The sequence below is a fragment of the Pelmatolapia mariae genome, linkage group LG2, assembly GCF_036321145.2.
Source record: "Pelmatolapia mariae isolate MD_Pm_ZW linkage group LG2, Pm_UMD_F_2, whole genome shotgun sequence".
Taxonomy (NCBI): domain Eukaryota; kingdom Metazoa; phylum Chordata; class Actinopteri; order Cichliformes; family Cichlidae; genus Pelmatolapia; species Pelmatolapia mariae.
This window is the reverse complement of record NC_086228.1, coordinates 23,599,269-23,624,885: the sequence shown is the minus strand read 5'-3', so window position 1 is coordinate 23,624,885 and position 25,617 is coordinate 23,599,269. Positions and strand designations below refer to the sequence as shown.

Sequence of the window (25,617 nt, the reverse complement as noted above, 5' to 3'; positions counted from 1 at the left end):
GAGGCATAGTGAAGTGTGATAGTGAAGCTGCAAGGAGCGGAGGTAGAGGAGGTGGAGGATTAGACATGAGTACATAAGTGTGACAGCTCAGACAAAGATAGAGACGCAAGACTGAGACAGTTTGGACATGTGCAGAGGAGGGATTCATGGATGTAGTGAAGAAGAACATGTAGAGGTTTGGTGTGATGGAGAGAGATGATCCGTTATAGCAAAAACTAAAGGGAGCAGTCCATACAAGAAGAATACTTACCTTTTGATCCACAGTCGTAGTATCAACAAATAATTCATTTTTCCACATATTTCAAGCAAATATGAACCAAGCCTCAAGTAATGTATAAATATATAGATCTTTATTTATTCACTTCATACACTCAGTTAACAGTGTTGGGGAACATAATTTTCTAAAACACTATAACTTGTTACGCTACGTGGACAACACAGAAGCAGCTCGGAAGAAGTTTTGAGCTGCTGCAAGCATTAGTCATGGTTTTTCCAAAGACATTAGATAAAATACAACATTTACCCAAACTGATCAGATATTGAGATAATTAATACTGTTAAAGTAGAGGCTAAAATGATGGATCCATTTATATGAAGCTTGACATTGATTCCTATTTCCATAATGAACGGCAGTGATGATGTTAGACTGGCATGAAATAATGCAACAAATAACAGAAGTGTTAATTCATACTTAAACAAAAAACGAACAAAAAAGAAAAAAATAATTTTAAACATGTGTTTCTCAACATGTGTTCCTAATAATACACCTTTAAAATACAAAAACATATACTTGATATAAAGCATCAGTGCATAATTATTTCCTCTCCTCTTACACAAACAAAACATCATCAGGAAATGATCAAAATATTCACTTTAGTTTACTCGCTGACAAACGCTGTTTCTGCAGTGGTTAATGGGCATGAGCTAGCTGCATTTCCACGGGGTGTGTTTGCTGTATCACAACATAAAAATAAGCTCAATGTGCTTTTAAACATTGGTGATGTTACGCACTGAGCTGACCTTTCTCTCACACACAGAGTTTTGATAGCCCGCACCACAAGCTTTATTACAACAAGATGCAGAAGCAGGTTCCCTCAGCGTTATTATCAGTGAATACAGCAGCACAAACAGCATATAATGTCTGGAATTCAACACCAGGATATTGCATGGTGATATCAGGAAGACTGAGCTGGAAAATTCTTTGGTTAACTTAAAATATGAATGTATATAAACAACGGAGCTGGATTACTAAGTAACAGTGTCTTCAGTCTATAAATACTCTATTAGTTTAACTAGTGGTCTGTTGAATAAACTGTTCCTATGATGTTTCTAACTATGTCTGTACAGAAGAAAAATACGCTTTTTTTTTTTTTAGCTGGACAAATTTCAAATGAAAAATCATTTCTTTAATACCTGGCTGGAAAAGGAGGTGGATGAGTCTGTATATACAGTAACTTTAATGGGTCCATAGTCAGACTGTCAAATCTGAAGCTGTCTGTTCTTACTCTCAGCTCTACCCTGTTTCCCCCATTAACCTGTGATTTTCTGAAACCCAAGAGAGATCCAGAGTACCCTTCTTCTCTATCACTCTTGGTCAACCTGAGTTAGTCGAGCTGAATATTTGATGAGATCACAGGAGCCATGACCTCAAAAGAGACTGTTCATAATTAATGTGCTCCACTGTCTGCTTTTTGTTTTGAGCAAAAACGAACCTTCGTATGAGACAACGGAGCCGGATTACAAAAACCATTTCACAAATTACAGTTTTTATTTTTTCCAATAAAGTTAACCTATATATATATGTTTTTTGTTTTTTTTTTAAAAAGGTTTTTGGTCTGAATTTGAAAGGTCTAAGGAGTCCTCTCTCTTTTCTTTTAAGGCTTTTTCATCTCTAAACGCTGTAGCTTGTTCAAAGTGAAATCATTGCGGTTTGTTTCACAGTAGATCAAAGAAATACCTGAGCCTGTTTTTAGCTGTTTGCCATATTACAGTGAACGTGGACCGGACCAGCAGCTTTAATGTTGCCTTCAAACTGGAGAGAAGTCACCAGTTAACAGCCTTCCTTGAAGTTGGAAGAAAAAAAAATCACGGTCAAGCTGATTCATGAGCGTCCTTTCGTGTTTCACACTCAAGTGTTGCTAGAGAAACGGTCCGGAGATAAGAGTCAAAACAGAGGAGGACAAAGCAAAAGGCTTTGAGGTGGTCACTCTCAGATTCTCCAGGGGCAAAACGGGAGGTTACACAGGAGGGGTGGAGTAGCGCACCACGGAGTTATAGTCAGGCGGCGGGCTGTGACACTCGAGGCTGGCGTCTAGAGACGAGTCATCCAGACTGAAGTCCAGAGGGGGGACGATGGGCTGGTACTTCTCCTTCTCTGCGTCACACAGCATGGACTCTTTACTCTTACTCGCTGCCTTCATCCTGAAGCCACACAGAGATATACCTCGTTAGTCACACATACTTATCGTCACAAGCTTACACCTCTAAATATGTTTTTCAAGGGTCAACTCAAAGTTACTGATTAAATTTAAACCTCTACGGTTGGGCGTGGTTCTTCTTATCTGTGTTCATACATGAATGAAAAAAAAAATGAACGTGGCCGGAAACGTTTGCCCCAAAAAACTGGATGTTTTTTTCACTTGTTTGTTTGTATTTGTTTACTCGTGTACATCTATCTATACAGTTTTGGGCCTTACATCTCCATGGTAGCTTTTACTTTGTGCAGTGCACTGTACTAAAATGTGCTATAAGAATAAAGCTTTCCTTGCTTGCATGTATTCTTAACAACGTCTTCTCTTGGCTGTTGGCGATGACCGCTCCTTAAAACCAAGAATTTTTAACCACGATATGAGTTTTAATCGCCTATTTACGAAATCACATTTTCCGTAAATTTCCTATTACGAAGGTTGGTTTAGGCTTTGGAAAATGGTGACAAACATTTATGACCTTTTACAGAAAACACAGTCACATCAGTGAATAATGGGACACCTCATCAGGCAAATTTGGAAAAGTGGGAAGTAGCAAGAAGATTACTTTTTTTTTTAATTAAAGACAAATTTAAGTGGTCTGTAATTTGTTTCCATACGTGGGGATTGCTACACAATAGCCTATGCACTTAAATGCTCTGTGCTTAATATCAAGGTTGCCTTCCCTCATGACAACTTCATTTGATTGCTCTCACAGTAGGAGGCTCTTGTGATATTCCTTGATTAAAATTAAAAAAAAAATCCCCCCTGTGAAGCTGTACCATCAACCAAACGTATGATGCAATCAATCATCTTGAGCTTTTCTGCTTGACTACAATATGAGTAATTGCCTCTTATTGTCTTGGTGTTGCTAGGGGTTCCCGGACCTCCTCTCTCAGGGCTAAAGGGTCAGTGCCCAGTGGGGGGAAGTGACAACCCTGTACTGGAATTTTATGCTGATGAATAAACTACCTGTTAAATTAGACATCAAAAGTAAAGAAAACAATAGTACAGAGTTGTTGTTTAGGCAGTGCCAAGTGCAGGGAGGAGGTACAGTTGAACCAAAGGAAATAAAAGTCACTTTAAGCTGTGCTAACGCCGTCAGCAGACTGTTTCCCAGCTGTTCACATGTTTAAATCAAAGTTGCTTGAATATGAGCTGGGGTGTCTCTTAATAATATACCACATTGTGCTGAGGCAACATTCTCTACATAATCAGCACCAATCATAAGCAGAGGGAAGTGAGGTTGGAGGAATGGTGAGGCCTGGGTGAGCGTCAGGTGGACCGTCATACAAAAGCACTACAGCGGGGGAGAGCCTTGTAAAACCCTCCTGAGTTCAAAGGTGGCAGTGATTGAGTGGTTGCCCAGCAAGGAAGTCCTCCCCTTAAAATAAAAGTCATTCTCTGGACGCCTGGACTCATTTTTCCTACCATGCCGAGGCCCTGATGGGACAAGCAGGCCTGTAATGACTCCTCGACTTCAGGTTTTGAAATCTAGAGGAGACTCTGAGTGGGTGTTTGTCGAAGGGAGTCTGGCAAGCTCTAAATCAGTTACAGGTTACAGGGCTTCAGAGTGTCATTAACTCTGCTAAGAGTGTCTCAGTTTTTTTACACGGGCTCTCTTAATAATTTATAAGTGCTTTTATGTTGCTTTCACAACTTTAGATGCTTTTTGCTTGAGCTTAAGAGAGATTGGAAAGATTTGCTCTAGAACAGTTTACCTTACCACTGTTGCTCTTTTAAACCCCTTGAGTGTAAGCCCCAGGACTTTGAAGGAGTATTAATAGTCGCTACTGTGCAGGGAGCAGCAGAATAATAGGAAAAGGTTTAAAGTGTAATTACTGAGCTCAGAGGTGTGACCCTGTAAATTAGCCCTGTCACCAAGCTTCACATGTAAACCTTAAGATGCCAGCAGAGAGCTTCATGAGAAAATCTCAGCAATATCAGATGTTTTTCCTAGAATAAACTCTAAAGTGAGAACATATTGTCTCCGGGTCTTTACACCAGTTTAGAAGAACAACATCTTTAAATCATCAAACGATCGGCTGGATTTTGCAGTTTGTCTACGTCACTCCTTTGAGATTATTTGTATTTGTTGCCTGGTGTTGGATTGTAGCAGACAGCCATGAGTCATAACTTAAATCAGGCTGGGAGGTATCTCATTCAGGACTCTTTGGAAACAAAGAGATTTTAGTACTCGCTCTTAAAAACAGCCAAACGTCGGCCTGCTTTTGTGGTCAGTCCTTCAGATTGTCACCTTCAAGCTTTTTTCCCCACCACTTTTCCTTTGTGCTCCTATTCCTCACGCATGGGTTCTCCAGACAAAAGGGAAAACTGGCCTATTACTGTTTTTTTAAGGCTGAAGAAACTTAGGCCAAAAACAGTTATAGCGTCTACATTCCTGCACAGCGGGGAGGTTTCCAAGCAGGTACTCTGAGTCTCTCACAGTGTGTTTGTGTGTGCTGATCTGTCACTGACGGGGGCATGAGGAGGGGTGCAGCATACGTACGCCAGAGCCATGATGCTCAGAGGTCGGCCTGCCAATGACTCAAAGCGCATCAGTGTCTTCATGTTGTCAGACGAAAGGCCCATCCCGCTGTCTGAATGACCCTAATGACGATTGATCGACAAGCAGAGATTGAATACTTAAAACCAATGCTGTACATAGAAATTAAAACATATGACTCGATTTAATTGCATTTACATTTTAATTATTATAACTTATTATAACAAATTCCAGCTAACTTTAGCCGTCACTGCATGTAACAGTCAAATGTGGAGCTGAAATTAAATAAAGGATAAGTTGTACTGAATGATGTGCATATTTTGTGTGTTTCGGGTTTAATTTCATGCCTAATAATTTACCTCGTGGTTCTCACTTGTTCCGTCCTCCATCATAACCTCATCAAAGGTTTTTACGCTGGCGGGACGGATCTTAATATTCCTGGAAGAAAAAAACAAAAACAAATCTTGGGTTAAGACTCCAACCCACCTTTAAACATTCAGTTCAGAGAGTCCTTTGATTACACTGGAGCTGAAAGGCCAAGTTCAGCAACAAAACCAGAGGAACTTAATCACTTGCGTCAACAATGTGGTGCATCTATGACATTGTACTTTGAAAACACACCTTGTTTGCTTTGCATTTCAACGCTCAGAGGCTAAAACAGCAGCTTAATTTAACTTAAAGGGTAGCTGTCATTACTGCTTTTCAGCACCTCTTTCAAAAACACACTTGGGGGGACTCGTGAAAATCCAACAGCTCAACAAATATTATTTTAAGTGGACATAAATCCTGAAGCCTCGCTTTATAGTTTCTGAGGAAATACCTCGCAGGAGCCACAACACTGAAGGCTCGCAGACCATCGAGCTGACGTCTGTGTATTTCTTATCACGTGCCAATCGGGTCTCTCATTGTCCTCAGGTTGGACCTAAACGTTCTCCTGGTTGAGTTTAGTCTGAACGTTATGGGAACAATAATTGTTTTAGATATTTTTCAGTTAAAAAAACGATTGAGGTATTTCCTTCGCAAAACAGACTCTGCGCTGTTTGCCTGTACAGTCTGAGGATTGGTTTACATGTACGTAAGACAAGGTGATGGATTTCCTTTGAATGTCTTAACAAGTTCACTGGGGAGTGCAACAGACTTGAGCCAAGAAGACTAAGAGACTGCAGCCAATCTAGCAGCCCCGTGGGGCTGTAATTCATAAAACCGAATATTGGACAAATATAAAGTTTGACTTGATGACAGTTCTGCGTTAGTAGATAAGAGAGGGAAAGTTATCACATGTAATCCTGAAGGAGGCATTAATGTTTCTTCTAAATTTCAATGGAAGACATTAAAAACTCACAGGAGTGACAGACGGGAATTCTGGGGAACAACAACATTTTTAGACCCTGAATGTCTGTCACAGACTGGAAATGAAAGAGGGACAAAGCCACTGTGATTTGGTTTTGAGTTTTAGAGCTTCAGCTCAAATCACTGTGTTCGGATTGGGCTATTAAAATTAAGGGACATTGCACACTAATTAGTGGTGGTGACTTGTCAATGACATTAGCTCGCCACACCCTCAAACATATCCTGACCACATAAGAACTGAAACTAGTGGTCAAGTGCATAAATTCATCAAGAAATGTTTACTGTGTTCAATATTCAAACACAATAAAGCTTCTGTGCAAGTGGACTATTTTTTTTAATGGCCCCCTGCTGGCCATTTAAAAAAGAATGCAGGGGTTTTTTTTACATTTAATATCTCTTAAAACGTTTTCAGAAATTTGTAGTTTACTGAACACATTCTGATATATAAAAACCCCCACCGCCATTCAGCCAACAAACTCTGACTCCATCGTGATGCAGGTGGCTTTTCCATCTTTTACCTGTGGCGATAATGATTTGCACACTTTTAAAGTGGAGTTTTTATCAGATGTTTAATCACTTATGAATGTGGTACAAGTGAGTATTTATCTATTTGCACTGCTACTAAACCTCAATAATTCAGAGAATAGAAACAGCGGGGCATCTTCAAGTTAAAAATTCATATAAAAATAGAAAGAAAATAAAGAGAAATCTCAAAAGTAAAAGGATTAGTCCACCAATTTCTGTACTAGGGCATTAATAGTTTAGGATTTATTAAGTTTTCATTTAAAATTTAGATTATGCTCAGCTTCTTGATTGCATTTGCTTATTTTGTGTATATTTGATTATTTTTAGAGTTAGTTTTTTGTTTTATGATATATTATAATAATACTGGTGCAGGTGTAGTGTTGGGTGGAGGGTGTGGTGCGAGGGTGAAGTATATGTTATTTTTCATGTGCAAGATTAAAGTAGATTTAAATCTGCACAAAATTTCATGACAACTCCTGCAAATTTGCAGTCTGCAGACCTGTAGGGGTCAATTAAACTCTTTACAGCACCAGTGCCAGTGCTTGTGTATTTTCAGTAGCATAGCAGGGAGGCAAGCACATGTGTCCGTGAGTACTTTAGTGTGTTTTATGAAAACTAGTCCATGAAAAATAGTCCATCTTCTTACCAGTTGCTCCCTGAGTCGCGGTGGGAGGTTGGCCGTGTCTCCTCTGACGATACTGCAACAGTCTGGTCTCCCACCTTTGCCAGCAAGGCTGTGTTGATAGGTATGTAGTGCTTACCCTCCTAAATCAACGAAACAAGAAGGTTTATGATTGATGCTATGTGCTCTGTACAAACACACACTTCCATAGGTTGTGGTGAGCAGCCAAAGAAACCAGGCTCATGGCTCCAAAATCCATAACCATATTCATGAAGCTTGAACAAGTAGCAGGAGAGTTCATGACCGAGCTTCTCGCACTGTTACACAAGCTTTAGTAATGAAAGTCTGTTCTTTCTGTTCTGTTTCTCATGAAGGTAACTTTCACACTCATTTGTAATGCAACAGTTTTCATTTGATGTGATGTGATATGTGGCTTCGTCTGTGTCTCTTATTACTTAACTGGACAATCTACAGTCCTCCAAAGAAGTGAAACGTAATTCCTCTTTGTAGCTATCTGTCTGCAGTAATGTACATTATGGAAAAAGGCCTGTTTACTTCTGTGAAAGAAAGATGCCTTGTGGTTCCTGATGACTGTAAGTGATCCGGTTTTGTTCAGGTTTTAACCAGTTTTCTATCCACATTGACAGCTGATACTAAGCAATCGTCTTTCTTAAATATACATTCATCAGCTTCAGTCGCTGCTATTCTTCCTTTAAAAAAAATGAGGTCTTTTGTTTTAAACGTCAGTGGTTCACGTAGGCTGTAAGGTTAACAAGACAAACAGCCTTCAAGTGCACTTAACGTACACGGCAGGAGAGCAGACTGCCTCTGATGAAGGCAGTCTGCTCTCCTGCCGTGCAGTCTGCATGGATCCACTCTTGTTTTAATCTTTTTGACACATGCAGACATGCAAGCCATAGAAAGCTACTTTATTAAGAGGGAGTGCAATTTAGTCTTCGAAACCTTTTTAGCAGCACGGGAACTCCAGCTCCAGGTGTAAAATTTCACTTAGCTGCTTCAGTTTCGCGCCAATCACGCTCTAATGGGACACTTTTGGCCTGATTTACTAATGGTCTGTGGCAGTGCAAAGCCTTCTTTTGGCATTATGAAGCTACTGTTGGGATTTAAAGAAGTGTGGTGTCAACTGAGTAAAATTACTTTTTACAGTGGGATGAGCAGTTTTGCAGTGTTTCAGGTTTTTAAGCCACAATGAAAACTTGATTTCTCTATGTGTCACATCTCTTACATACCATACTGAAATATCTGCCAGTATACATATGTGCACAGTGCTGATTTTAATTAAAAAGCTGCAACATCCCATAGAAATGTGGAAAAAATTGCTTTTTCATATTTATGCACATTGGATAATAACGGTAACTTTAATAACACAGTTCAGGCTCTATTGGTAAATAATGTTTTGTGTTCTCTTGGTAATAAGCTGGTTATTATCCAAACAAATTGGCTTTGTCTTTGCTGGTAAATTATGCATTGTCAGTAGATCAGCCACAGAATGTTAGCCTCATGCTAATTTCCCCCTGGTGCTTTAACAGAGTGAAGGCAATGTTAATGTTAGCACAGCCACTGTTCTGTCAAGTCAAAATGTCTCCAAGTAAAAAGGTTTTCTGGGCTCTGTCAGGTGTGTTTCATCTCATTTCGGTGTAAAGTATTTGCCGAAAAAACTAAACATTACGACTCGTTCTTGTCTTTGTTGACCCAGTCATAACAAAGAGCTGTTCAGCTTTGTAACAGCTGTATAAAATCTACAATCTGTGTCATTTGACACCAGACAATGTTATCATGCGTCACACTAACAATTACATTGTTTTTTTTCCCACGTGTTTTGAAGTGTTGTTCCTCTACACAGCCGATGGTGCCATTTCAAGGAGAGCCAAGTGTTTGTGCTGACTGTTGTTTCCCTTCTCAGTTACAGCGAGCAAAACACTTCAACTTCTGTTTTTTTTCCCCCCTGTTAATCACCAGCAGTGCTTGTGACTCATCCTGTAAATCTGGTAACTAATATTGGTAAAACCGCTCTTGTACAAAACCGAAACATGGTCAGAAATCCTCCCTGATGTGGGGATTTAAATTTGAAATATGTCCGCACTTCTCAGTAAAAACACTTCAATAAATCTCTGGTATATCCTCATAAACTCGCAGTTTCAGTTCACGCCCAAGCCTGATGGCAGATCCGAACAGTCTGGTGTTTAAACAGTGAAACGTGAACTCTATAATATGTAGTGTTTAATTGGTTAAGTTTTGCCCATCATACCTGTTGCACACTGGCCTGAAGCAAGTCTCCCAGCCTTTCCACCAGCTCAGTGAAGGTCGGCCTCTCCTGTGGCTCACCCTGCCAGCAGTCCAGCATGGTCTGATATCTGTGAGGAAAGAGCAAAGATAAATACTGGATGGATACACTTAATGTCAAAGCCAAGAACAACATTGGGTATATTTGGGTTGATGTATTGAAAAATGTAGCACCTTCAGGAAGAAAAACATCGACCTCCAGAGTCGTGGTTCTTTGTCTCTTTCACCACTTATAAACAAACCTCTTTTCACTGAGCAACCACATGTGGTCCACCTCTAAACCAACTGCCACACATACGCTTCTGTATTGTCAGTAAACCTTGAGCCTCTGGGACTGTATCAGTCTCTGTTCTGGTTTTGGGTGTGAAAAACAGTAAGAACACACAGCCTCGCTCAGGTCTCTGAAAAGCTGTCAACCTCTCTGCCCATGTGGGAAAACTCAGAGCTTTAATGTGATTTTCCATTGCAATGTCCAGCTACGTTTCATGAAGGAATTTTGAAACAGAGCACCTCAGCTCCTGTTTAAATTATATTCACAGCAGGCTACTGATTGGGATCAATCAATGGCAGACACTTTTCTGCTTTCAGCTACAGCAGCTACCACATTCCCTCCAGAGAGCTTAAGTTTTATGTAAGCATAGCCATTGTTATTACATTTTGGCATTATATTTAGTCAATCTCAGGTCTTAGGAGTTGGGAAAGCAGTTGGTCTGTTGGTATATCAACCCAATATCCCCTCATCCTGGGCCGGCTCAAAGAAGCAGAGATACTGGGATTCCCACCTTGATTAATACAGAGTGCACTCTACCAGGTGCTAGTCCTCTTAACAGTGACAGGATGTAGGGAGCATGATCACAGCCCTCATGCATATCATTGAGGAGGAAGTAGACACATTGTATGACTGCACAATTTAAACCACATTTCCTGGCTGGTCCGTAATGAGAATAAATAGCATGGGCCCACATGTTTAGAGGTCTTGAGGGAGTCTGGTGTTTCTGAGGGGGAAAGATTCTGAAGAAGTGAACTACTTCATCCGGTTGGGCAAATGCAGTAGGATGGGAAATGAGCATCCTATTTATTGTGCTCCCACTCTGTGTAAATTCTTCTGCAATGCATCAGGACGGGGGATCTTATTAGCAGGCGGGAGACAACATTCCTGATGAATCAGGGCTGTGAGAACACAAATTAAATGGCGCTCCCTGAAACCTCATGTGGTTTTAATCATTCTTATATTCTGAGTTTGGGACAAAAGTCAAGGTGTCATAACCTGGGATTAGAGATCAACTGTAAAAATCTCACGGGGATCACCATAATTCACCCCAATGACTCTGCGTGAATTGCTGTGCATCCCATTTAAAGTGATATTAACTGGTTTTATCTTAACTTTAAATTAGATGCAGGCCCCACAGCCATAAAAATGCAAAATATGTAATTTGGCAACCCTACAGTATTTTAGACAATGAGCTAACTGAACTGAGATGGAAAATATGAGGGATTTTTGGCACCAGTAGGTCTGCATCTACAGATCATGTGCCCTAACTGAAATCTACGGTCTGGATTAGATTCAGTAAATCGTTTCCAATCATGGCCAGGCAGAACTGATAGATTAATCCAGTTACCTTTACTTGGCACAAGATGCTTAAACATTCTGAAGCTTTTGATAGCATATCATTACTAAGCGGACGTGCAGCATTATTCTTTCAAAACAAATGCTATTTGTGAATTTTAACTAAGTGAGGCGTGTTAAATGAAATCCAGACACAACATATGCACACGTGTTCAGTGAGAGCTGCAGAGCTCTGCAGGGTTCGGATCAGTTGCAGACCGAATACACGAGGCGTATCACAAAAAAAAAAAGTTTGACTTGCTGCTTTACGAACTGACAGAACTGACACCAAAGAGGGGGCTCTGTGTTCTCCTGCACATATTTATGTCTATCTGAATCCTCCAATCCTTTCTAACCCCCCCCCCCCCAAAAAAAACTCTCCTCTTCAGGCCTTTCTTTAAATGCCAAGTAGGCATTTGAATTAAGTGCAAAATTTCCTCTGCACCGCTGTCAGTCAGAAAACGCTTCAAAGCTCCAAGCATGCCGCTGTAGAGCGAATCGCCAGCTAATATTTCCTCCTGCAACTCTGAGAGCGGGATTACACATGATTCTTATCCAGCACGCCTGACCTGCTGGTGCAGTGCAAAGAGGGAGAAGGAAACAAGACCTCCTCTTAGCTGCAGACTGATATGAGAGGGTTTATTTTCTTTGAAAGGAGAACATATGGCCGGTGATGTGGAGGTTATTGCCTGAGACATAAACACACCTCCAAACTATATGGTGTATTTTTGTTTCATGAAATCAGTCTTGGATTTTCCAATCAGACCTACAGGACAAGACCGATATTCAGCACTTTAGTTCAAGTTATTGCTTAGGAACACTGCCTGCTTCACCGTTTCCTCCCGTTTGGTAGAAACACCTCCTGTTTTTTTAAAGAAAGATGATACCCTGAAGTGTAGCTGTGAGGAATTCTTACATTTCAGAGGAAGCATATTCTGGCGCTCTCATCCTGGTTCCCTCTTTGAGTCTGCAGCAAAATTCTTCATCGATCTGGACACCCGGGTATGGGGAGGCACCTGACAGACAGATAACGTGGTTTGTTATTTGTTGTTTACAAAAAGGGGCAAACACAGTTCAATTAAATAACTACATCTGAATTTTATATGTGAGAAAATGGTCCCTTTGGATTAATCAAAGTATGAAACATCTACATTTATTATTTAAAGAAAAGGAAAACCCTCTAAAATTGTTTATTCTACTTCTTATTTTAATTGAAACATTAAAAATAATAGGCAGTGAAACAATATTAACATAACTCAAGTGAACACAAGCCAAACAGATAAATTACTGGTCTTTGCTCTGTCACATAAAAATCTCTCTCAGATTTGGACAGTGTAATAAGAACTGTGTTTAAACCAATTTAAATGAAATATAAATGACTTCTGGCTAAAAATGATATACAGCCAAACCCTAATGTTTTTAGACTCGTTAAACTGTCTAATGCATCACTCACCAACCAAATGGGACATTTTATTTACCTTTGAACTATAATGTTGGGTATAAAATTTTAATGCTTGGTTTACTATGAAAACATAGCATGAAATACTAATGGGTATCAGATTCCCAGTCTGCTGGTTTAGGGTAATAATGCCCATTTTCTGAATTATCAAGTAATATTTTTCTTTGCTCCAATCCCAGTGAATAATACAACAAATCATCTTTGCAGCTCCCCAGATTTACACAGAGCGACAGATTCGGCTTTGCACAGAAAGTAAAATACACAACATCAGCTCCAGCTGTCACCGTTCACACGGTTCATATTTCTAGATGCGGCTCATGTCCATTCAGTGTTTCCTGACATGTGGGTTTGTGTGTAAACACAGTAAGAACCTGAACATGGACTTAAATGGATGCACTAATCCACTGCAAAGGGATTTAAACATCCATCCATTTTTTGTGTGTGTCTCCTAATCATAAATAAAACAATGTGATAAACTCACTATTTTTAAATACATAACATGTGGTTGCTATGTACATATGTTTTATTTATTTTGACAAACTTGCATCATATTAAACGGATTTACATTATATTGACACCATGCAATTCAAATGAATGGGAAAATGCTTATGTAATTTTAATGTATAAGGCACAATTTTAACTTAAATATTTTTAGTGTACATGATTGGATTTTTGTTATAGTATTTACAAAGTAAACAGAAGGAATTTCACATTTGATTCATGTGTAATACGTATCGTTAATGTGCAAAGTTTTTAATAAAATACCCATTTCATTATATCATACTGTAAACTGCTCTTGCCTTCTAAGTTATATTTATTTTGTTTTATTACAAGAAAAGTATGCTTTGGTATTTTTATCTTCTTTAACATTTTAATCAGCATTTATCGGTCTAATCTAGTATGATAGACCTAGTACACTGTTTGGCATCAATACTGTACTAACACTCTGGATACATGAACTCAGAAAACTGAACTGACAAACTTTTGGTTCATAAAATACCCAGAGAGTATACCGTGGAGCTCCAATTTGTCAAATTTAACCCCAAAACATCAAGTTGCACTATTGCAAAGATCTATTTCGCTGACTTTTTTTTGTTGCTCATTTTGTGTCCCTGTTTCTTGATTTATTTTTGTAAGGCTCAGCTAACACCACCCAGATGTGCGAGTGTTTCTTTAATGGAAAGTGTGGCGATAAGGTGCTGAGAGAGGAAGAGTAAGAAAGACAAAAATAAATAAAGGGAAGAAAACTGTCATTGTGACATCGGCATGCTTTCCACTGAAAAGATAAAAATATACAATTTCACACACTTTTCTTTCAGTGGAAGTGGCTGATGACACCAAATGATAATTCATAAACAGCACATTTGAAAACACTTTCCCTGCATCTGTGGTGACTGTTGGACATATACATAACATGCAAATAAAATCTCATGTTGTCTTGGCATCAAAATGTGTTCTTAGCTCTGTGCCAGGTTCCTCATGCAATCACGGACCAACGCACAATGCTGCCTTAAAGGCTGGAGTGGTCTCACAGCAGGGGCACACTTTTACACTGATCTGGCTGCTTGGTTACTGTGAGTTTATGTTGCCAGCTGGGTTGAAACAGACTGCTTGAATAAGGGGCGCTCACTTGTTTTAATGTCCCATGCCTGTGATAATATTCACAGGCCCTGATTGTTTTTTGCATGAGTGCCAGGAAAACTGTTTTCTCAGGCTGGCAATGCAAGTCCAGGCGCCTTTGTCCCAAATGCACAATTACACAGTGGAAGAAGACAGCTATTACCCAGGACATCTGGTGAGGCTGTAAAAGCTAGGGGCACTAATCAAGTCCATTATCAAGATGAACATCATGCTAAACGTCCATCCATCCATCCATCCATCCATGTGTATGTGCTGGACTGCTCATATACAGTTCTGACTTATAATAGAGGTGAATGCTTTATTGGCCTGCCAACCCTGAATATGTGAGGATGACGAGACTAAATTAAATAAAGAGTAAATGTGAAATACAAATAATAACCCAGTTTCACAGGGTATTTATCAATAATCGTTAATTTAAAAATAGCCTTTTAAATCTATTTCTTTTAGCTATAAGTTTCATAAAATGTTGCGAACAATGACATACCGCTATAAATACTGCTAACACTTCAATACTGTTTAAATGCTGAATTCAACTTGTTCCTGATATTTATCTTCGTTGTGTTTGCCTTTGAAATGTTTTTGCTAGTGACCAATAAATATCTTTTTGGTTTTGACTAAATAAAATACAGTTTGCGTACATATCAATTAGGCCTTAGGTTAGGTTGCACCTCTTGCTTAAAATCTAACCCATCAAGACCCTCGTTGTCAGGCCTATTTAAAACCTGCCTGGCATCCAGTCAAATCCATTTCACCTTGTTTGTAGATTTTTTGCCTAAAGTTGACCTTTTGTACTAATTCTGTCTAAATACTTTTGCTCTTGGACTGTACTCGGGTAACTTTGCAGGATTCAGAGTTCAAGAAAATCTTTACTTATCCTATGCTGGCGCTTAGGTGCAGTCACTCAGTTCATCCACTATCTCCACTAGTTTTTTAAGCTCTACTTTCTTTAAGGCCAGCCTCCCTGTAAATCAACTTTTATCTGAAACTGAGCATTTAGAGCAGTCTGAAGCCCAAGATTTTGGCTTACAGGGATTAAATGTACATATGACTTTATAATTTTAAACTCTGGCCATGTTTAATATAATAGGCCGAATTTAAGCATATCTGCTGACTTGTGTTTTCAGAGAGTCTAATGCAACTCATGCCTTAGTCAGAACCACCCACTGTCATCTGCATGATCCCAAATACAAATTCCTCATCACAGTTTCATTTTGAGTTTAAAAATGATAATTTGTAACAGTCTCTCCCACAAAGAAGCTTTGGGTTTGGTTTTTTTGTACTGTAAAACAGCTACCATGTCTGTGTAAGAGACTCGTGACACTTACCCAGAGAGAAGATCTCCCACATGAGAACACCGAAGGACCAAACATCACTCTGAGTTGTGTAGATCTTGTCAAAAATGGCCTCAGGTGCCATCCACTTAAGCGGCAGTCTAGCCTGTGCACAAGTATTTAGAAAAGAGATCATATACTACCTTCTATCATCTGTGGATATCTCCAAAATTAATGTGAACACTGACTACACTACACTATTACATCACTGGGAAAACTAGGGAGTATAAACACACATTTCAAACAACTGCTAAATGTATCAAGTCTTCTTGTTTCTCAGTAGTTCTCAGTAGTAGCAGTAGTTCACTGTTTTGGTGTGGTCTAATAATGATACTAATAACCTAATAAACTTACATCTCCTTTGCGCACGTAATCTGGGTCCTTGTAGACATCCCTTGCGAGTCCAAAATCACAGATCTTCACAACATTATTCTCAGAAAGCAGGATATTACGTGCAGCCAGATCACGATGAATGCACTATTAAAAAAACGGCAAAAAACGTAGTGAGATTTTTACTGCAAAACTGTGTTTTCTGCACACTGCAAGTTTGAATTCACTGCTACGCTGCATTTGGGGAAACATATGGTTAAGCCATCAGTGATATTACAATAGGAAATTCTGTTTTCTATATACAGACTCCTGCTGTAGATTATTTATAACAATGGCTTTATTCTCTAATCAGTGTCATCCTGTTCTCCAAAACTATGAATGAGCTGAAAAATAAACGAGTTCTACACGTACATCCTTTAAACATCAGTGGGCACGCTTAAAAATAAAACAGTTAAGTTAACAATGAAATGCATTGACTTCTGTTGTGAGGGAGAGAATACCTTTCGTGAAGCCAAGAACTCCATGCCTTTTGCAACTTGGAAACTGTAGCAAATTAAATCTTCCAGTGTCAGAACTCTCTTATATAAATCCTCAGGTTCTGTGAAACAAAACAACAAGTCCCAGTCAGAGTGATTATTCATTCTGGGCTTCAACTTTAAGACAATCCTATTCCTCTGCTTAGTGTTTTGAAATGTTATCAGCAGCCCTCCACACCTGTCAAATAAATCAGATAAGATGAAGCACTAACGTCTCTCAAGGGAGAAACTGCAAAGGCCCTGGACTACAACACGCCATCTTAAGAATCCATCCTGACACATACATGTCTCCTCCACACTCTGTCTTTGAAACATTCTTTATAGACGAGTGATAGAAAAAAAATATTACAAGCCCTCCTATTTTTCAGATGTCAGGTGAAACGTGTAGTTATGGACGCAGCGTGCTGCAAGAGGAACTCACAAGGAGCTCTTCCACTTCCACCTGAGTAAACAGCTAATCAAACCCAAAATAACACATTAGAAACAACAAGGCTGACGTGCCGAGCTCAAGGCAGAGAGCTGTGCAATAGTTGGGGTCAGGAGAGGAAATAAACAGACGCCTCCCCAGACTCAGTGGGGTGACAGTCGCTCCTGCTGCACTGATTGTACTGCTGAACAGGAGGAGGAAATGTCCCATCAGACTCAGACTGAAAAACAATCTGAAGGGAGCTTTCATTCCTGGGCAGAAGGGGTGGAGCAGAGGTGAGAGGAGGAGGGGGAGAAGAAGGGGGACAGCAGGAGGGACAAGTGGGGAGGAGAGAGGAGTGCGGGGGTTGAAGGGAAGCAAGACGTGCTTGGCTTTTACCCTCTTCCTCTTCCTCTGAGTCACAGTAGCTCTTATCTTCGATAAAACCAGAGCTCGCGGAGCTTCCGGTGCTGGCCACGCTCTCCAAGCGGCGCTTCATCAGCTCGCTGAGTTCGCAGCCCAATCCGGATGAAACCACCTTACCATCCGGGCTCTGATCGACACACAGGTTTTATTATAAATAGGAAATTCAATTATACGTTTTACACGCATCAGAATTTTGTGGAATATAATCACACTGCATTAAGGTACAATGAATTTATCTTTACAAAATAGGAGACCAAGAACGTTGTAAAAACAGTTACTCCCTGTACAAAAATGACGAGAAAGAAACTGTTCATATTGTTCAGCTGGAGACTCACTTTGTAGACGAGGAAGTCGTCTCTCTTGCTCCTCAAATAGTTGGACAAATTTCCATATTTGCAGAACTCCACTATCATCATCAACGGTCCTGTTAAAGATGGAATCATTCCTCTGATTATTATTTACGGGAATAAAAACAAGGGTCAAAAACAGATGCCAACTTAATCCTAAACCTAATGAAACTGGCAGTATTTTAGTATCCTTTAAAAAACAATGCTTCTATATATTTTATAATCACACTAATAATGCTCACCGCCAGGTTTCGTGCAGGCTCCCAGCAGGTTAACCACATTGAGGTGATGGCCAATGTGGATCAGGATCTTTAACTCTGACATCAGAGCCTTTCGCTCGTTTGACGTAGCGCCTCCTGTAATGAGTGTAAACATCAGCTGGTGCTTCAACATCCAAAGTAAATGGTCTCGTAAGCCCTTTAATTTGAGAAACTTCCAACAAGTAAGCATACACATTTTTTAGTTTTTTTTAACTAAAACAGAGAGTGGAGAGTTTTTTTTTAAGTGCATTCAACTTTTTATCTGTATTTATATATTAACAGTGAAATCTATTTTACTTTTTAATTTCTGAGACCCAAGACTACTCTGAAATCTCATGTGGTATACAGAAATATTACATAGATTTTTATTAACTGCATTGTTTTGCACAATACACTGCAAGCAGAAAGTTTATGTTCACAGTTTTTTACTATGGAGAAAAGGCTAAAAAACTGGGATTACAGGAGCAATTTAATTTAATTCAATTTAAGTATTGAAATAAGAGAGAAAGCTATGTGGAGGGTTTTTTAGGTCCAGTTATATCAAACAGCTTTTGTTGGACGACATCTTGAAAGATAAATACCAACATAATTACAGAGATAAAAGGGGAAGTGTTCACATTACACTCCTGAGTTTGAGAAGTTTATTCAGTGATATGAGTTTACATTGAATTATGAGAATCGAGATTTAGACCATGCTATCTTTTTCAATGACCAACCACAAAACCAAAGCAGCCAGAGTCTCTGACTAAATCATGGCCAATCTGAGAAAACCTGCTGCTTTCCATTAACTTTGACCTATGACTAACAACAGCCAGAGCATTAGTTCCTTTCAGTGAACCTGTGATTTATGAAGAGTAGTGATTAATGATAAGAAAGAGCAAAACATCTACCCAGTGGTCCTATTTTTTCATTCTTGCAAACACATCTTCCCCAAATCTCTACTTACTGATAGGTCTGCAAATTGCTTCTATAGCGTTGCCAAAAAGAAAGAATTTTAGGGAATTACATGTGCCATTCATGCATTTGCTGCGGTGAATGAAATAGCTTTGCAATAACAGCCAAAACTGTTTAGCTTCCTGTTTTCATTTTGAATATTTACAGTGAACATTTGGAAAGATGTCAGAATGAGATTGTAAATGCTTCAAATAAAGACTGAACACAGGAAAATTTCCAAATGTTTGACTCCCTAAAATGTGTCAAATAAACACATGAGCATATTTTTATTGCTCATGTTGGGCTTGTCTCTTATACTTAAAAAAACCTTTTCACACGAATAACTTGGACACTTCTGATCAAATCCAATTCCCAATTCCCATCAGCGTGAGAGGTTTTACCTCTACATGCACTTTGCAAGAAACAGGCATTGGATGTTTTTTTGCTTTGAGCTATAACACCATGCAAACATTAACTGTGTGTATGGTGATGTAGTTTATGAGTCTGCGATATGCACGTGAAATAAATCTTATGCAGAAGTGACAGATATTCGACATTCATCTGCTGCACATTAAACGATAACTTTACTGCTGGCCCGTGCAAGTACTATGAGCATTGCACCACTATTGGTAGATTGGCCAAGTTATGTAAGAATGTGCACAACATAAAAGGTCAGTGAAGTTTTTGGACATCCTACCTTTCAGCATTTTGACTGCAACCGTCTTGCAGGTTGAGAGCTTGTCGATCCCAAAAGCAGAAGCCTCGACCACTTTTCCAAAAGCTCCATGGCCGAGTGTTTTGCCTGGCAAAGGAAGAAGGTTTTGATAAGTGGAAAGGCATTAGAACTTTCTGTCAGGCTCTATAATTAAAACAACCTGCTGAAGCTCTGATCACCAGACAGTTTTTCTGTGAGGATTTGTGGTTCACTTGAGACCGGATGATAGCCAAGTTCACTGATAACCCTGCATACCAGCTGCAAAGAGGGGTTACACCTATTCAGTGTACTTTATGTAGCTCTGTCTATGATTTAATACTAACTGATAACCTTTATATACATTTTTTGTCATTATTAAAATTCAATCTAAAATCTTAAAGGAAAGACGTTACACAAACAGTGATGTTTAACTGAGACTTAATACTGATGCTCTGTCTTTGTTTAAATGTCATTTTGATGAGTAGACTGTGGAAGATTTCCAGTTTGGCCCCAAACCTGCATACATAAAACTTCCAGAAAGCAAAACAACATATTCAAAAATCCTGAGGTGACGGGCTATGTGTAAATTTGCTGCTTTATTATGATCTGCTGTATCTACACTTACTGGACTCTTTGTTAGGTACAAATTTAATTACTCGTTAATACAAGTATCTAATCAGTCAATCACGTGGCAGCAACTCAGTGCATTTAGGCATCTAGACATGGTCAAGATGACCGGCTGAAGTTCATAACTCCGCAACAGAATGAGGACGAAAGGGGATTTAAGCGATTCTGAATGTGGCGTGGTTGTTGGTCTCAGATGGATATTTCAGAAACTGCTGATTTACTGGGATTTTATCTCTAGGGTTTATGGAGAATAGTCTGAAACATAGAAAATATCCAGTGAGCAGCAGTTCTCTGGGAGAAAATGCCTTGTTGATGTCAGAGGTCAGATGGGAATAGTCAGACCACCGTCACCAGATCTCAGGCCCACAGAGAATGTCAATATGAACCAAAGAATTAAGGCATGTATGGAGAGGAAAGGGGTTCAACCTAGCACTAGCAAGTTATACCTAATGAAGTGTCCAGATGGTGCACATTTAATAATGAAACTTCTTTCAAAACACTGATGACACTAAGCATTGCTCACCAAGTTGTAGGCGATCACGAGGAAACTCCCACTTGCTGCCATCATACTGAAGCAAATCATTCTGCTCCTCGAGGGGATACTCATCGGGATCAATGATGATCGATGGACCCATCTTATAATGTGCTGGTTGCTGAAAAATTAATGTTATCATTACCATTATGTTTTAGGTTTTAAGTGGCAAATAAGTAGTAAATAATACTAATTCTTGCTCTAGTCTTTTTTCTTTAGTCAAGTACAATATGTTCTAATTATATCTTTTATCTAAGATAAAAGGTCACTATTTCCCAATGATTATGAGAAAGAAAAATCATCAAAACCAGCTAAAAGGATTATTCACTTAAAAAGCATTTACAACACACATAAGTCAGTCATTTCCAAAATAGCTGCCTTCAAGAACACAAAGGAGGAAGTGTAAAATGTCACAAGTGCAATGCCACTAACCCTGATTTTGTGGAGTGATTCACTCTGCTTGTAAGAAAAAGCATAATGTAGTCCTTTACCTTCCTTAGCTTGCGAATGAAAAGAATAAGCATGATCCAGAGGAACGTTGCTGCAGCTCCCGTACACACCAAAATTATGACCTCAATATTTGGCTTCGCCTCATCCCCTGGAAAGAGAAGAATTGTTGTCAAATACCAGACCTCTTTTGCAAAAGTGAAACTGTGGCCTTCTTGTGATCTCACATGCGTCATATCACATTGGCAGGGTCTGGTGATTTATGATCAAAAGGAAACAATCTGTAACAAATTACCAAATAAAGACTACAGCTTTTGACTAAAACCTTTATATCATCTCAATTCTCTTTCACTCTTGTTTATTAGTTTCTTCCCAAATTCTGCTTTCAGGGATTGTATATAAAAAGGAAGTGGAAACACGCTTAGCATTTGTGGTTTGCTTGGAGAATGCATACCATACTTTTTTCCTGTAGTGTTTTCATCTAAACACGGCTTTTCTAACCATCCATGTCCACACTACACACTCACGTCTCTCAAATCTACACAAAATTTTTCCGGCTCTTATTTCAAGCCGTCCTTGACTAAACAGTCTTGGCAGGACACGCATGTAGCTTGTAGCTGAAATATATATATATATATATGTATATAAACAGTTGATAAAGCTAATTCTAAGGTGCACAGACATGGATGGAATGACTTGCATGATGGCCCACTTTTTACATTTTCTAATGACCTTCTACTCCAATTATCTACTATGTGTTTCCAGTGCCTTGGTGGTTGTAGCAGTCAATCATTTTCAACTCATTAGTGGCCCTCTTAACACTTTACAAGGGTTGTGTCCTCTACATGATGGCTCCAAGCCAAAGCTATGATCATAAAACTCAAGAAGGAATTCATTTGGCATTCCTCGCAGCCACAGATTTTCTGTCAGGGGAGAGTTTTCTCACTAAAGTCTGACCAGAGCTATTTGTAGTGATGACAAGAAAACAAGAGGCCAAGAGGGTCTCAGAGATGTTTTGACCAGGCATGCAGAAAATCCTTGACTCCCCTGATGAGTAATGCTCTTATTTTGATCTGCAAGTTTCATTTTATGCTGACAATCCAGTGCTGTAAACATAGCAGGTTAGATTGTTGGAAATTTCTTTATGTTTAATAGTTAATATTCCATGACTGACTCACCAAACACAGTAACCAAAGCGCTTGTTTTCAGGACACCCTCAGTGTTGCTGGCTATACACTCGTACAGACCCTCATCATCTTTCTTGACCCTCTCAATGATCAGGGTACCGTCCTCACCCAGTGTGATACCTGAAACGCACAAACTATCAGTCAAACAGCCTAAAAGAAGTGCAGAATTTTAACTTTGGATGTTTTTTGAAAACTCGTGGCAGTGCAAAGCCAAGTTTAATGACTACACAATTTTAACTGTATGAAACCTTTAATTTGTCAATAGACTGCACTTAATTCATCTTCTTCTAATATGTCAACCCGGTCACAAAAACTGTAAAAACAACAACAAAAAAATTCTTCATGAAAGCCATAACATATGAGATACTTTTCTCAGTGGTACCTGGATTTTCTTCTAGTGGAACACCATTTTTGAGCCAAATGATTTTTGGAGGAGGAACTGCTGAAGCGTTACAAACCAGCCTCAGGGTGCTGGTATTGTTCACATCTTGGCTAGTCAGATTTTGATTCAGCCACGGTCTTCTCCTGGCTGTAGGAAAATAAAGTTTGAATTATTGGTGCTGTCACTGTTTCGTAGAGGAAAAGTGGAATCAGGTTCTCATATATTGCTCTAACTTACCATCCAAAATAAGTACAGCCTCCTTGAGTTCAGCCTTCTTGTTGAGCTTGTAGGCTTGGCACTTGTAACCTGCAGTGCTGTTTTGAGACACATTGTGCAAATAGAGAGAAAGGGAAATGGAGTAGCGACTGAACTGGAGGCTAGATACGTTGGAAGTGACTGTTTGATTCCTGGAATCCAGCCACTGTAGATCTGTGTAGAGATAACGGGTTGCCCGACAGGTCAGGTTGACGTTGTTCCCTTCAATTGCTTTCTGAGGTTCAGTGGTTATTTTCTCAGGTTGATCTAGTGTGACAAGGAACATGGCAAGCAACATATTTAGTCATTTACATTTACATGGCATCTACATCCGTTTACATGCGTGCAATTATCCAACTTGCCAGAGTAACTAATTAGGAGAACAGTTTTTGACACAAAGGTACTTATCAGAAGACCCAGAATGTCAAATTCCCTGTTATTTCCTGTTTCATCACTATTAATTAGAAGCATGTTGTCCAGTAGACAACACTGCTGATGGCGCTTCTGCAGTGATCCAACTCGAGCGAGGCTGACTATGCGCCCCAAGGGATACAGAATGCGTTTGTTTATTCAGTTTGCTGGAAAGCATTCTCTGTTCCGTAAGAGAAGACAGCTGTTTTTACAATCCTGTCCTCTTTTTTTAGCAGCATTCCATCATTCTCCGCCTTCCTCACCTTTGAAAGAGAGTGGGATTCCTCTTGGGAATTCTCCCACCCTGGGATAATAACTTTTTGGTACTTGGCATCCACTCCAAAAGAAGTCCTTCACCCTTCAGGACATGTGATTCATGCAACTATTTAGGAAAGGTGATGCACTTTATTGCAAAGTGAGCTCTGCTTGTGCACGGTGACACCTCATCTCCACTGTTATTACATAACTGTCTCAGTTGATTTTCATTTTGGGAACATTTGGAACTGCTCACATGCACATAAAAAGTAAATCCTTATTGCACACACAGGTTCATGAAGAAAGAGCAATGACCTGCTGGTGCAGGAGCAGGAATGCAGTTATTCAATGATGTTTTTAAATGCATGCCATTACAGCACTCCATATGGCTCAGGACTTGTTTGCCTCTCTTCCGCCCCAAAGCTGTTCAACTACAGTGGAAGATGTTTTCAATTAATGCCCCCCTCTGGTTTCTTTATTGCACAATGCAATCTGTGAATTCCTTTCCTGTTCTTGCAGTTCATTACAGCGTGCGATGTGCATACAGATCATTTGTAAAGCATAGAGCTCATGGTATAGTGTGCTTTGCAATTGAACTAATGTGTTTCTGCATGCAGCTGTGTGATTATAATGTTTTTTTTAAATTACATTTTACTTGTTGTATTCTGGTGACCTACTTACCATCAACATAGAAAGGCACTGTAATGTGGGTGCTGCCAATGTAGTTCTCAGCCTTACAGTAAAATCGTCCTGAAACACGTGCATCTCCAATCACCAGGGTACTCACAGTCTGATTGGGATCAATAAAGCGATTGTGATTAATTCTTAAAAGCAGATAAAACATAATAAATATAATAATAAGAGAAACAAACGCTTGATATCATAATTCACTTTCTGCTGTCAGTGTGATAGATTCTAGAGGTTTCAATCACCATCAGAGCACCGAGTCGCCCTTAATAAACAAGTGGGAGGTCTAGACACAGCCTGGTGTGCTTTATAGTCTGCAGTGCTTGACATTAATGAAAGGATACAGCTGGAGTTATAAAGGCCAAAGAGTCTCCTTCATACTGGTGCTATAGATCTAGACCTGGGCCTCCATGTCCATTTCCTGGAGAGCACCTCCAATGCCATGCTCGATTTTAAGGTTAGCACAATATTTTAATGGCTTAAATAGACAAAATAATAAGTGAGACACTTGGGTGAGGGGCAGACGGCATGGGGTTCTGTTTAGTGTTCATGGGGACATCTGTTTTTGGGGTCAGTCGGCCACATCAAACAGAGTGAATGATGTGGGTGTATTGTCTGGTGTATGCTGGCCTAAACTTCCTGGGCTGGTAGGAACTATTGTGTTGGCTGTGTGAGACCCAGCTGCAGCTACGAAACCACATCAGCGTCCCTTTACTTAAACTGTTCACTTTACAAACATACAGACATCAAAATTAAGTATCATAACGTCCAAACCTTGCTGATAGAACATTTGTCAAAACACTGAGTGACCTTATGATATTATGTTACACCTATTACTCACCATTATGTAACATGAGATTGAAAGCAGTCACTGAGACGATTGTGGCTGTCCCAAAGACGTGACCTGACCAAACACACTATGACCTCTGTGCCCAAGTCTTCCCTCAGTGTTTCCTTATATTATGACTCTCCTTTTTTGCTGGGCTTTCTGAGGAGGCCCAGTCATGACTATGTTCTCATTCACGGGCCAAAACGATTTATATGAGGTGACAGAGAGGAATTTACTTCCACCAAATCCCTCTTCGTTTAAACT

The 25,617-nt window shown here is 39.5% G+C and overlaps 1 protein-coding gene across 1 annotated transcript in view; it reads right to left on the bottom strand.

The window, feature by feature from the left end:
• Nucleotides 1–328: 328 nt before the first annotated feature.
• The window catches only part of kdrl (kinase insert domain receptor like), a 43,483-nt gene continuing 18,194 nt past the window's right edge, over nucleotides 329–25,617 (bottom strand). The window contains exons 12-30 of the mRNA XM_063495410.1: nucleotides 24,519–24,627; nucleotides 23,154–23,438; nucleotides 22,917–23,063; nucleotides 22,526–22,654; nucleotides 21,392–21,498; nucleotides 20,892–21,021; nucleotides 19,745–19,849; nucleotides 18,097–18,210; nucleotides 17,843–17,931; nucleotides 17,481–17,634; nucleotides 16,640–16,737; nucleotides 16,164–16,286; nucleotides 15,804–15,915; nucleotides 12,295–12,394; nucleotides 9,738–9,843; nucleotides 7,493–7,611; nucleotides 5,331–5,409; nucleotides 4,975–5,075; nucleotides 329–2,421 (exon numbers count right to left, since the gene is read on the bottom strand). Coding sequence (XP_063351480.1) covers nucleotides 2,238–2,421; nucleotides 4,975–5,075; nucleotides 5,331–5,409; nucleotides 7,493–7,611; nucleotides 9,738–9,843; nucleotides 12,295–12,394; nucleotides 15,804–15,915; nucleotides 16,164–16,286; nucleotides 16,640–16,737; nucleotides 17,481–17,634; nucleotides 17,843–17,931; nucleotides 18,097–18,210; nucleotides 19,745–19,849; nucleotides 20,892–21,021; nucleotides 21,392–21,498; nucleotides 22,526–22,654; nucleotides 22,917–23,063; nucleotides 23,154–23,438; nucleotides 24,519–24,627 — 2,391 coding nt within the window. The 3' untranslated portion in view covers nucleotides 329–2,237. The remainder of the gene's footprint in view (nucleotides 2,422–4,974; nucleotides 5,076–5,330; nucleotides 5,410–7,492; nucleotides 7,612–9,737; nucleotides 9,844–12,294; nucleotides 12,395–15,803; nucleotides 15,916–16,163; nucleotides 16,287–16,639; nucleotides 16,738–17,480; nucleotides 17,635–17,842; nucleotides 17,932–18,096; nucleotides 18,211–19,744; nucleotides 19,850–20,891; nucleotides 21,022–21,391; nucleotides 21,499–22,525; nucleotides 22,655–22,916; nucleotides 23,064–23,153; nucleotides 23,439–24,518; nucleotides 24,628–25,617) is intronic.